The sequence below is a fragment of the Lagenorhynchus albirostris genome, chromosome 8, assembly GCF_949774975.1.
Source record: "Lagenorhynchus albirostris chromosome 8, mLagAlb1.1, whole genome shotgun sequence".
NCBI lineage: Eukaryota > Metazoa > Chordata > Mammalia > Artiodactyla > Delphinidae > Lagenorhynchus > Lagenorhynchus albirostris.
Window position 1 is genome coordinate 2,981,273 of NC_083102.1, and position 12,766 is coordinate 2,994,038.

General features: G+C 44.3%; 1 protein-coding gene and 2 long non-coding RNA genes across 6 annotated transcripts in view; 1 reads left to right on the top strand and 2 right to left on the bottom strand.

Annotated features, from left to right (window-relative positions):
* The window catches only part of PAXIP1 (PAX interacting protein 1), a 47,832-nt gene extending 38,207 nt beyond the window's left edge, over nucleotides 1-9,625 (top strand). For 3 of the 4 annotated variants that reach the window (XM_060156290.1, XM_060156292.1, XM_060156293.1), the window contains 6 exons: nucleotides 502-604; nucleotides 1,627-1,795; nucleotides 7,214-7,314; nucleotides 8,311-8,445; nucleotides 8,533-8,608; nucleotides 8,707-9,625. In XM_060156290.1, the coding sequence (XP_060012273.1) occupies nucleotides 502-604; nucleotides 1,627-1,795; nucleotides 7,214-7,314; nucleotides 8,311-8,445; nucleotides 8,533-8,608; nucleotides 8,707-8,819 (697 nt within the window). In that variant the 3' untranslated portion in view covers nucleotides 8,820-9,625. The remainder of the gene's footprint in view (nucleotides 1-501; nucleotides 605-1,626; nucleotides 1,796-7,213; nucleotides 7,315-8,310; nucleotides 8,446-8,532; nucleotides 8,609-8,706) is intronic. The other variant, XM_060156291.1, reaches the window with a different exon arrangement.
* LOC132524435 (uncharacterized) lies at nucleotides 122-7,902 on the bottom strand. Its single transcript, XR_009541862.1, has 3 exons — nucleotides 7,113-7,902; nucleotides 6,128-6,214; nucleotides 122-332 (listed from the first exon to the last, which is right to left on the bottom strand). It is a non-coding gene; the product is annotated as an uncharacterized LOC132524435 (long non-coding RNA).
* A 1,129-nt stretch (nucleotides 9,626-10,754) lies between the features above and the next one.
* The window catches only part of LOC132524053 (uncharacterized), a 29,343-nt gene continuing 27,331 nt past the window's right edge, over nucleotides 10,755-12,766 (bottom strand). Inside the window, exon 3 of the long non-coding RNA XR_009541785.1 lies at nucleotides 10,755-10,865. This is a non-coding gene — a long non-coding RNA (uncharacterized LOC132524053). The remainder of the gene's footprint in view (nucleotides 10,866-12,766) is intronic.

Consider the following 12,766-nt stretch of genomic DNA (forward strand, 5'->3'; position numbering starts at 1 on the left):
TTATGTGATTATAGATGTCATTAAAATGCCACAAATAAGTTTTTCTTAATTGAATAGACTGTCTCAAATATAAGCTAAAAATAGGATTTGAGAAAATTTAAGGAAATGAAAAAGACTGAGGTTTAATTTAAAATGTGTGCTTGAGTCAAACAGCTTTGTTCTGTGCCTTCTGGGTTGAGACGGGGCAGGTGGAAGACACGGGACTAGAGCCTGGGGTGGGGGGGCCTTCCGCTCTTCAGGACCAGTGAGGGCGGGGGCGGGGCTGCTGATGAAGTGGAGCGTTGATTGGCTGCTTCCCTTGGAGGTGCCACACGGAGTACTTTTGGGGGTGCCTGTGTGTGAAAGGTGGGAAAGAAAAAGAGCAGGTAAGTCATTGTATTTTCCCTTTAAGGAAAGACCACCACACACACTTAAAGCTTGTTAAAGCTATTAAAATCCCTTGTTTGCTAAAGAACATTTTTAAGTAAATAACAGGCGGTCTTTTCTATGTGTATTTTATAGAATTGAAGATATACCACCTCCCACTAAGAAGCTAACGCCAGAACTGACCCCTTTTGTGCTCTTCACTGGATTTGAGCCTGTTCAAGTTCAGCAGTATATTAAGGTGAGACTTCTGCATGAGGATTTCTAGGAATGTTCCTTTCTGTTTATGTTTGCTTGAGGCCAGCAGTCTAATTAAGCTAACATTTAATCAGGAATATCGTATTATAAGTGTTTACAGTGTGTATCTATAAACTGTGTGTCGTCATTACCTCATCACTGACTTCCCGCCTCATTCCTGCTACTGCTTCACACTTAGATACTCGCTTTCTCATTAGGAGAAAAACGATTTAGGTGAGTAGACCGAGAACCATTTCTATGATCATGTGAACATGATTAGCAAGCCCACTCGGACATCATTTTCATAAAGACGTTAGCTTAAAAGAGTAGCTGTGCCTCTTCAGGTTTTCTGATTGAATCCAGCCTTTCAAGACTTGTTTTCTTGGGTAGGTGGGTAGGCCCAAGGGGTGGTGGTATATTTGTGTATTTAGATAAATAAGCTTCTTGGAAATAACACCAGGAGGGATTATGGGATTTTGTTTTGTTATTTTAGGGACGGGGAGGGCGATGGCTAAGAGTAGGAGTTGACCTGTGTTACATGGATTCATACGTTTTACTTTTTTTTTTTTTTTAAGGAAAAGAAACAATTATAAATGCTACTATACGTTTAGTATAATTTATTTTCTTTACTTTTAAAATTGAGTATAGTTAAAGAGATCATCTTTTATATGTTTATGTCTTCTCAGTCAATTCTTAGGTCATCATTTCTTAAAATAGAGACAGTATTTTAACGTGCCTCAGTAACACTCATTTCAGCTTAGAAAGCCTGGGCAGCTGCGTTGTTTTCAGAATTTTACTTATTTATAGGGATGTCTTACTTAATCCTGATCTGCACAGCACTGATTAGGGAAACATACATTGTCAGTCCTAGTTTTCACTTTCCTCCTACAATGGCGTGGGTTTGGTTTTACCAGTTGCGCTGTTTTCCGTGGCCGAGGACTCTGTTCGTAGTCTTAGACGCGTCCCAGGCCGTGTGCGGCTCTGTAGGCCTAGCTCTCACCTCTGGTCTGTGTTCGTGACCCCCAGAAGCTCTACATTCTTGGTGGGGAGGTCGCCGAGTCTGCACAGAAGTGCACCCACCTCATCTCCAGCAAGGTGACGCGCACCGTGAAGTTCCTGACGGCCATCTCCGTGGTGAAGCACATCGTGACTCCGGAGTGGCTGGAGGAGTGTTTCAAGTGTCAGAAGTTCATTGGTGAGTAGCAGCATCTGTACCTCAGTGAACTTATTACTTCAAGAAAAAACCCTTTTAATTTGGCATTATCTCCATTTTCATCCCAGCAAACATCTAGTTCATTTGTTAACTCTTTGTTATTTATCCATGTAAATTCATAAACTTATTCCACGTTCCAGTCATTTGATTGATATCTTTGCATTTTACCATGAAATTTGGAAGGTATTGGGGGAAGAAGAAGCTCTGCATCCCTGCCATGTTGTTTCCTGATGTGAGTGTATTTTGTTTGGAACGCTGGCTGTCGGATGAGATTCCACATGCAGTACAGCACCCGGCGGGGAGCCCGGCAACGTCCGGGCAGGTGGGAGGGTCAGCGTGTCCCTCCCTTGCCCGTCTCCCACTGTCCAGGGCACCGAAAGTGAAATCCTGTTACTGGCAGTGACACTTAGAGAGAGGTTTTTTCTTAGATGAGTCAGTACACCCAAGTGTTTTTAGAGCCTTGCTAATGAGCGCAGAGCGAATATGATTCCAAGTGACTTTTCTCTGCGGAATAGATTTGCAGCTTCGTCTCACGTGTGTTTTCCTCTGTGAGGGCACATCACAGCCCGTTGCCCTCAGGGCACGGGACAGCACTGTGCTTAGAGGCCGATCAAACAGCAAAAATCACTGACAGAAGCACAGAAATGTGAAGAAAGTAGCAGTAAGTGAACCACGGAAGGACCCTTGTTCTCAGAACGAGCTGAGCCAGGGCGAGCGCCGCCGTGTCGGCCCCAGCGGGAAGCGCTGCGTGGGCAGCTCTGCCATGTCCACAGAGAACTGCAAAGCACCACAGACGCTGGTTTTGAGGTTACAGATAAATTGTACCGAGTGGGCATATTCACAAATACGAAATCCACAAATAACTAGGTTCAACTATATTATGTAGTGTTTAGAAATTTTCAGTTGAGATTTTAGAAATTTTTTTCTTAAAAGATACTGGTGAAATATAAATAATGCAGGCAGAAGAAGAAAAACGTAGAAACAATACCATAAACGTAGATAAGCTCTCAATTGTATGAGCTATAAAGTTCAGAATGAGGGAGTCTGTTCTTCAGCTGAAATTTGAGCTGCTTAATTTATCAGGCTTACCAGTCTGCGAAAACAAACATTTTTTATCTGTTTATGAAAGTTATAACAGTTCATATTTGATGGGCAGTTTTAGCTTTCATTTCTTTATGGCCTTATTAATGTTTGCTGTGTTGACTTCTGAGGGTTTATAAGGTGGTTCTGGTCTTATTATAAACATTTACTATTCAATATTGAATAGTCAAACACTTCATATTTGATCCCTCATATTTCAGGATTTCTTAACTTTTCCAGATTGTCATATAGTTGGAATTGCACAGGATGCAGCCTTTTCATGTTGGCTTCTTAGTCACATGCATTTATGTTTCCTCTGTGTCTTCTTAGCTCATTTCTTTTTAGCACCAAGACTATCCCACCGTCTGGACGGACCTGTTTATTTATCCTCTCACCTACTGAAGGGCATCTTGGTCGCTTCCAGGTTTTGGCAATTACAAGTAAAGCTGTGTTCTGTGTGCAGCTTTTGTGTGGATGTAAGTTTTCAACTCGTTTGGCTAAATACCAAGCAATGCGATTGCTGAATCATATGAGAGTAGGTTTAGTTTTGTAAGAAACCATCAAACCGTCTCCCAAAGCGCTGGTACCAGTTTGCGTTCCATCAGCGACTTCCTGTTGCCCCACATCCTCGCCAGCATTCGGTGTTGTCAGTTTTTCTGACCGTTTTAAGAGTTGTGTGGTGGTACCTCATTTTTGTTTTAATTTGCATTTCCCTGATGACATACCATGTTAAGCGTCTTCTCATGTGTTTATTTGCTATCTGTATATCTTCTGTGGTCATGCATCTGTTCAGATCTTTTGTCCATTTTCTAACTGGGTTCCCTTATTGTTGAGTTTTGAGAGTTCTTTGTATATTTTGGGTAACGAACAGTCATTATCAGATGCATCTTTTGCGAATATTTTCTCCCGGTCTGTGGCCTGTCTTCTCATTGTCTTTGACAGAGTGGAAGTGGTCGACGTTAATGAAGTCCAGGTCGTCAGTTATGTCTTCCGTGGATCACGCCTTTGGCTTTGTGTCTAGTCATTGCTGTGCCCAAAGCCATCTTGGCTTTCTCTTGTTACCTTTCTAGGAGTTTTAGTTTTGTGTTGCACATTTAGATCTGTGATTTGTTTTCAGTTACTTTTTGTGAAGGTGTAAGGTCTGTGTCTAGATTCAGTGTGTGTGTGTGTGGACGTCCACTTGTCCCCTTGCTGCCTGTGCTCGTAGGCAGAGTGGGGGTCTGCACTGAGCTCTTGTTGTGTCCAACCATCTGCCCTTTCACCCAGAGCTTTACAGTGCGTCTGGAAGTCTGGTCCTCAGTCTTCCAGCTTTGCTCTTCTTGAGTTGGCTGTGCTGTGTCTTTTGTGTTGTCGTATGATATCCACTAGTCATTTACTTCTTTTTTGTTGTTTTTTTTTTGCGGTACGCGGGCCTCTCCCGTCGCGGAGCACAGGCTCCGGGGCACGTGGGATCTTCCCCGACCGGGGCACGAACCCGTGTCCCCTGCATCGGCAGGCAGACTCTCAACCACTGGGCCACCAGGGAAGCCCCTAGTCATTTACTTTTAATACAGACTTGAGACATTTTGTTTTGCCAAAAGTTTACATTTTGAGGTTGTTCCTGAAATTTCTCAAGAAGAATACTAACCCTAGGTTATTAGTTCTGGCAGTATCTGAAATTTTGCATTCTGATTCATTTCTTACTTTTTTCCATCTTTTAACGTTTTATGGATATTTTTAAAACCCATTTGGCTTTTGAATTAAATTTTTTTGAAACGATCAGTCACCCAGTTGCCTATATAGTACAGACATAGCTTCTTTTTCCTGATCCATTAGAGTCCGTTGCCCAAATAATGCTGTTATCCCCAGCACCTCAGTGTGTTTCCTACAGACAGACAAGGACGTTCTCGTGGATGGCGCAACACGGCCACAGTCAGGAAATCAACATCGATCCATCGCTGCTGCCTCGTCCCCATTCACATCCGCCCGTTGTCTCAGCATCGCCCCTAGAGCAGAAGGACCTAGTTCTGAATCACACGTTGCGTGTAGTCTCCTTGAGTCTGGGAAGGGCCTGTCTGTTCTTGTCACTTGAAGATGTCTGGTCAGTTAGGTCTGTCACTGTACAGAATGCCCTCCGTCTGGTGTGTGTACTGTCTCCTCCCGAGGGGGGTGGGCAGGTGGCGTCTGTGGCGGGACCATCACATGGCTGCGGTCTCCTCCACCTCGCATCCTGCCAGGGGCTGCACAGTGCAGGTCCCTCGACGCAGGTGCAAGCCGGCCAGGCTTCTTGACGAGTCATTTATGGGAAGCACTTTGAAACTTTGCAGATACTGCTGTTCCTGTCAGACTTCTGATTTATTCCCTTATTTCCCCACACGGGCTCCTTTCTGTCTCCTTGTTACCGTCTTGTTGTCACCGACCCTCACATCGTCCCCACTCTGACCAGGGATTGCCACGCAGGCTGGCTTCTGTGTCCTGTCCACCTCTCCTGTCCGGTTGACCACGTGGTAGCTTTTGGCAAAACAAGAATGTTCTGGGCTCATCTTAATGCTTCTCTGCCCTGGTTCCACACCAGCGTTTTCCCAAGGATCCCCGAGTCCTTTCAGTGTAAACCTGGGAGCGGACGGACGGCGCTCGTGGCCCTGGGGTGCTGCTCCTGAACCCTCTTCCCACTTCCTGTGTCTGTCTGTCCGATGCCAGTCTACCACGCGGTTCGTCCTCATTTCCTCCCTCCCTTTGTCTGTAATCCTTTCTCCAACAACAGTGAGAAGCCCGGCTTCCAGTGTCCTGGTAACTTACTTGCTAAGCTGCACTGTGTGTGGTCAGTAGCACGTGGACCACCACTGCCCCTGCAGTGCAGCCCCTCTCACTGGGCTCTGACGCCCTCGGGCCTGACAGCTTTAAACTTGGATTGTTCAAGAAGTGGTAGGGGATAATTTTGGAATTTTGTATTTAATTTATAAAATTGGTGTCTCAAACTATATAATCTCTTTCTGGAAGACGCATGTCCTCTGTGCTGCTGTGAAAAGTTTAATTTTCAGGTTGACTGTTTCTACGGATTCTTAGCAAGTTAATGTAACTCTGCTGCTGCTTTTAGAAAACCAAAATGTCAGCATCTCCTCTGGGACAGGATTGTTTTAGCTACTTCGTTATATTTCAGTGTCATCGTCTCTTATCATAAATATTAACTACTTCTTGGCTCCCTCATAGCTCTCCAGAAGGCATAGCAACCTTGATTCTGCCGTGGACACTTACATTTCAAATGTAGCACTTCAGGGACTTCCCTGGTGGTCCAGTGGTTAAGACTCTGTGCTCCCAATGCAGGGGGCCCAGGCGCGATCCCTACAAAAAAAAAAAAGATCCCGCATGCTGCAGCTAAGAAAATATATCACTTCATGCATGACAGTACATTTTTTGTGCATTTTTTAATTCATCATTTTTTTAGAAATTCTTATCGTCTTCTACCTAAACCAGTCTAGTGCCTTATCTGCTGATGGCTGATCCGTTTTGTATTTCTAGCAGTTGTTAAATTTCAGCGTTTCTTTAGTGACATGATTGCTCTTGCCCAGTGGTCCTTGAGCTCAGAATGGTTTTTACATTTTTAAGGCATTGTTTCAAAAACAGAAGGGCATGTCTCAAAAGTATATGGCCTACAACGTGTGTCATCTGACTGACCCTGCTAGACTCTCCCTGCTTCGGGCTGTGTTACACAGTTTGGTTATTATGATGAAACGAAGAAGAAATGATTTTCTGAACGAGATGTATTTCATAAGAAGATTACAATATTTTGTGATCTTTACCTTTTGACAAATTAGATATTTCTTAAAAATTCTTAAATCTTCAAAATTTGGTAAAACTATTCTTTATAAATTGCTGTACATATTCATAGATTTAAAAGGAACGTGTTTATGGTAAATCTCAGCTAATTGAGTCTAATGGCTCAGGAGTCACTGTGGTCCCTACACACACACACACACACACACACGACGACAGTTCGCGGCTCTCCCTCCGGGACTGGAGCTCTTCCCCTGGGCCTGTGGGCGCCCTGGGACGGTGAGATTACAGCTGAGGGGTGTGGAGGGGACAGAGCTCTCTGTGCAGTTTTTTCCAAACGCTAAGAAACACTGACCAAGGAGGGACAGTGTCTTCGGCCTGGCTGTTTTCAGGAGAAAAGTAACTGACAAGTATAACAGGTGAGGCTTTTGTTCACAGGTAAATGTGAGCCGTGGATCACACGCACCTGACCAGGGGCAGCCTGGAGCGGATGGCACGGTGCACCCCGGGCGCCGTGCACCGGTGGACGGTGTGCACTGGTGGACGGTGTGCTGTTCTCTTTTCCAGATGAGCAGAGCTATGTTCTCCGAGACGCTGAGGCCGAGGTGCTTTTCTCCTTCAGTCTGGAGGAGTCCCTGAGGAGGGCACGCGTGTCTCCGCTCTTTAAGGTACGCTTGGGAGGGAAGTCAGATAAGGCCCCTGGACGCGACAGCCGCTACAGCTGAGGGCGACAGCAGGGGCCTCCCTGGAGCCGCCCCCCCTCCACCTACCGTCCCCACCACATGGGCGGCCCTCCTCGGGCAGGGTGCTTCTGGGGGTCCGGCACCTGCAGAGTCCTGCTGTTTCCCATAGCTAAGAGAATCCACACACAGTTAAACAGATTAGAGAGATGCATTACAGATACCCGGTTCTGTAAAGAGTTACGTGTATGAATAGGTAGGAGACATTTAAATTGATTTTTTTGCTTTTAACAACTTACATTACTTACTACTATTCTCATTAAATGTATATATACTCAGCTAGAGAATGGAGAACATCCTTGGGAACATATTAATTGAATCTGTGCCTAATAATTCTAGACTAGAATATTTAAATATTTGTTAGATAAGATAGAACACTCTGGAAAATTGTCTTTGTCAAACAGTGGCTCAGTAAATTAATAAAGCTAATCATTTTTTTACCCTTCAGGAGCCAATTTAGGAATCAGAAATGATTTGCAATACTAAGAGTATTCTACCTAAGATAGTCTGATTTTTCTAAATATTCGAATTTAAAACAAAATAGTATTTTTGGTACACTTAGAAAAATTTAACCAGCAAAACCATTTCCTATTGAGCTTACAGTTTATAGAAATTGAGAAGAGTGTTCCTATTCTTGTTTTTATTGCTTTTCGCAGAGTACTTCATGTCTTTTAGGAATATAAGTTCTAGTTGCTGTTAATAAGTATAGGTCATACCTAACATAGGAAAGTGCTGAAGTTACTTCCGAATTGACACACCTGGATTCCCCCAGGCCCACTTCAGACTGGGGACTAGCCGGGGCTAGTACGTGTATCCCCCTGAAATTAGACATTTTGTCAAAAATCTCAGGGTAGAGTGAGAAATTATGTACACTAAAAATTCCATTTAAAAAACATAATACACATATTTTCATTTTACTTTTAGGCGAAATATTTTTACATCACTCCTGGAATCTGCCCAAGTCTTTCAACTATGAAAGCGATTGTGGAATGTGCAGGAGGGAAAGTACTGTCTAAACAACCGTCTTTCCGGAAGCTCATGGAACATACGCAAAATAAGGTGGACAGAAGCAAAATACGCTATTGAATTCATCATTGTCGTGTACAAGACCCATTGTTTAGTAACCAATAATTTTCTTTTCATTAGAGTTTGTCAGAAATAATTTTAATATCCTGTGAAAATGACCTTCACTTGTGTCGAGAATATTTTGCCAGAGGAATAGGTATGGTTTATTCCTTTCCTCCTGCTCTGTATTAAGCGTGTGTAGGTGCACGCACGGCAGTGCATTCATTTAACGGCTCTTGTTTTCGTTCCTTTCAGATGTTCATAACGCAGAGTTTGTTCTAACTGGCGTGCTCACACAAACACTGGACTATGAATCATATCCTTTTGAAAGATGTGTGTGCAGAAACCCTCTCAGCACTAGTATCTGAGCTGTGTGTGTTCCGTATCTCCAGAGTTGGCGATAAAAATGATAAAAGACCCCTTACATTTTGGGAGATTTTGTTTCTATACAATATGTGCTCTTACTCTCCGGGTTTTTTTTCCTACCTTTGGGTGATTGGTGGGTGTCATCTCAGGGCCCCCTTTCTTGCGTCTGTAGCCTGCAAGGAGCCTGCGTCATTCTGCCCCAGGACGGTTGGAGCCCCGGGTGGATGGTGCAGTCGCAGGGGTTGGCGAGGGCTCGGGCGCCCGAAGCGCACCACCTCGGCCTGCGGCCTGTGTCGGATGCTGTCACTAGTTTGCATCGTGTTTGTTTGGCAGTTGATTTCCTCAACAAGCTTACATATAAATTTAACTGACGCTCCTGCGCTGGTGACTGGAGCCCGGCGCACGGGTCTGGCTGTGTCAGCTGCCGGATGGAGCGGCCCCTGCGCCCTGGAGACGCCCTTGTTTTCCAGCTGCTTTCTTCGGGGACAAGCAGGAAGACAAATATATTAAATATACTGCATCTTATTAAGATGTGCAATTTTATTCTGAGGAAACATAAATTATGTTTTGTATTATATGACTTTAAGAGCCCACGTTAGGTTTTCATTTGCCGGGTTTTTAAATGTTTTCACAACACTGTTAATGGAACTTTAGCTGCAAATGAAATGGTGTAAATAAAGACCTTGCTATCTCTAAATTATGGATGTTTAAAGATTTGACATGTTTTGTACTTATTTTTATTTCTTACACTCTTTTCTTTTATATTGATATCTTGCCCACATTTTAAATAAATGTACTTTTGAACTTAGACTTGAGTGGTCCCTTGTTATTACACATTTTTTTGTACAATTTATATGATTTGCATTAAACTGGATCACATTTTAAGTAATTTCCAGGCAAAATATTTTCTAGTAAATTTTCTCCCAAAGAAATAATTTCTGGAAGGTAGCCATTTCTGTCAAGGTAATGAATAAATTCCTGGGCAGAGGCATATTCAGAATATTTAGTAATTACTACAAACAGGCAGGCACCAAGCAGCCAGAATCGTTAATACCACAAAAACCCATATATATATATATCCCGCTTCTATTCCAGGCATGGTTCTAATACACGTCCTGTGGGGCTGTAGGTACAGAAGCATACTGGAGACTACCACCTTATCAGTAATTACTAACATGAATATATACTACAATTATTAATATATTCAAGAACGATACTGTCACAGAGGTTCAGCACTGCCCTCACATCACGGCTCGTCAGGTGTGTTCCTGAAACACTGGATTTGCCTCCATAGCAATGTCTGAGATGTCTTCCTAGAAGGAGCTGTGATCTACTCCCAAGTCTACTCACCAATTGCACAGTCTCTACAGTTTAATTCTTAAACACAGTTTAAGTGGAGCATGTGTATTAAGAAAGTTAGTGAACTCCCCATCCCAGGAATTCTCAGCATTCCCGCAAGGCTCTGACGTTGGTTATACACACTGAAGACATCATTACTTCAGGTGTTCTCCCAACTCATGGTGGAACCACATGGAGTTACTCCTACCAATGGGATGGAAATCGCCCACGACTTCACGATTTTAAAGTGAGGCTCAACACCTTCAACCTGACCTGTGCCGTCTCAAAAGCCTTGACCTGTGGCAACTTCCCAGTGACCCAGCCGCTGCCATGTGGGTACACCTTCACTCTCTCTCAACACGAGTGATTGATACGCTGATTGTCCACTAGAAACATTCATCTGTTGAGCTCCTTAAAATACACCCGAACAGCAGTTTTGTTCAGATGTACCACACGCCGGCACGCACTTGCATTTTTACAAACCGTATCTCAAACTGTGTGTACATTTTAGCTCATACTTTTGTACCTAAGCAAACTTAGGGATACTTACCTGTAGAACTGACCTTTTCTCCTCACGTACAACAGGTGGAATGAGTGCTGATATGAAATAATTTCGAATTTGTAAAATCCCAGAAGTACAGAAGAGTTTCATAAGTTGGAACAAAATCTTGATCGCAGAGTATTCAGAATATGGCCCTCCTTCTTACACCCTTGAAGAAAAGTGAAGATAATGATGGAATAAGGGCCTTCTGGGTAGAGTATATGCACCTGTTCAGTCTTCAGTGGAGGCGGGGTTTGTTTAACCAACATGCAAGTATGACTGACTTGATTAACCTTTCAATGGGTGTTTTTCTCAAAACCTGCCAAGAATAATCCTTAAAGACCCCAGGAGCTGTCTGCGGCCAACTGGCTGGTACAGCTGCTAAGCACTGATTGGTGGCTCAGAGGAAGTTCCATGTGAACATTTAAGAATAAAGTAAATCAACTTCTTGGAGAAGCTGATTAGGTTAGAAAATTATTTCTCCGAGGAAAAGAAGTCTTTCACTTAGTCCTGTTGTTTTCGTCTGGCTCAAGGTTTTTTAATAGAAATGCAAACCACATACGTAATTTTAAAGTTTCTGGTAGCCACAGTAAAAAGCTTTTAGATTTAGTTTCTAAAGTTTTATTTAATATATCTAAAATATTGTTTCATTTACAAGTAATATTTTATTTTTTCTTTTTTTATATTTCATACCACTTACAGTTTAAAAAGATATATATACCCAAGTTATTCTAAGGGTAAGGTGTTTTCCAGTAACTGAGTTAGTGCCAACTTTTTAAAATTAATTTTTATTGGAGTGTAGTTGATTTACAATGTCGTGTTAGTTTCAGGTGTACAGCAAAGTGAATCAGTTATACATATATCCACTCTTTTTTAGATTCTTTTCCCATATAGGTCATTACAGAGTACTGAACAGAGTTCTCTGTGCTGTACAGTAGGTTCTTATTATCTATTTTATATATAGTAGTGTGTGTATGTCAATCTCAATCTCCCAATTTATCCCTCCCCCACCGGTGTTCATTTTAAGTTAAAATTCACAAAACTGAGATGGACAGTGCAGCTCCTCACTCGCGCCAGGCACGTTTCCAGTGCTTGGTGACCGGGCGCAGCTGGTCACCTGTGAGGAGTGTGACCCGTCTGTATCCTGTCTCACTTTGCAAGTAAGGGTGGAAGAAATGTGAATGCCACTGAAGACAACAACATACACGCTGCATCCAGGTTAAGCCCAGGATCGTGTCTCTGTGCAGACAAAGCCTAGAAAGACATGGAGCTCGCCCCCTCCCACAAATACATCAGAAGTACATCTACACGTGGAGCAGCTCTCACAGAGCACCTGCCGAGCCCTGGCAGAGAACCTCAGACACCCAGAAGTGCAAGGAAGATCTCCACGTAACCCCGTAGGATGAAGGGAAAAAAGGGAGCAGGACGGGACCTGCACCCCTGGGAGGGAGCTGCGAAAGAGGAAAGGTTCCCGCACACTGGGAAGACCCTCGCTCACGGGGAGATCAGCCGGGACAGAAAGGGGGCTTCAGAGGCTCAGAGGAGAGCGAGGCAGCCGGTGTGCGGCAGGCAGAAGAGAGAGAGACCAGCACAGAGGGCCTGTGCTACCTCCCTGCAGTCCCCAGCCTGAAACACACGCCTGCTGGTACGTGCGGGGTTTGGGGGCTGAAACTCAGGCTTCAGAGGACAGACCAGGGGAGAGGACTGGAGTCGGCTGCACGGACACAGCCTGAAGGGGCTGGAGTGCAGCACGGGCTGCGCGGAAGAAGCCCAACCTGCCATAGAAGCGAAGCGCCGTTGTTAAGGGGCACGTGAAGGGAAAGGTGGGGCCCGCCAGAGCAGCCTCACTCTGCGTGCTCACAGTCAGCTCGCGCCGCCGTTGGAACCCATTGCTAACGTGCGCAAAGGAAGGGCTGGGGCCCCCAGAGCGGCCTCTTTCTCCGCACTCTCAGCTGACACGGCGCTGCCTTCACCAGCTCTGGGAGCACGCACGAGAGCCAGTGGGCTGTCTACACGCCGAGGCGGGGCTGAAATCAGAGCCCTCTCCCTGTAGCTGTACAATCCACAGAC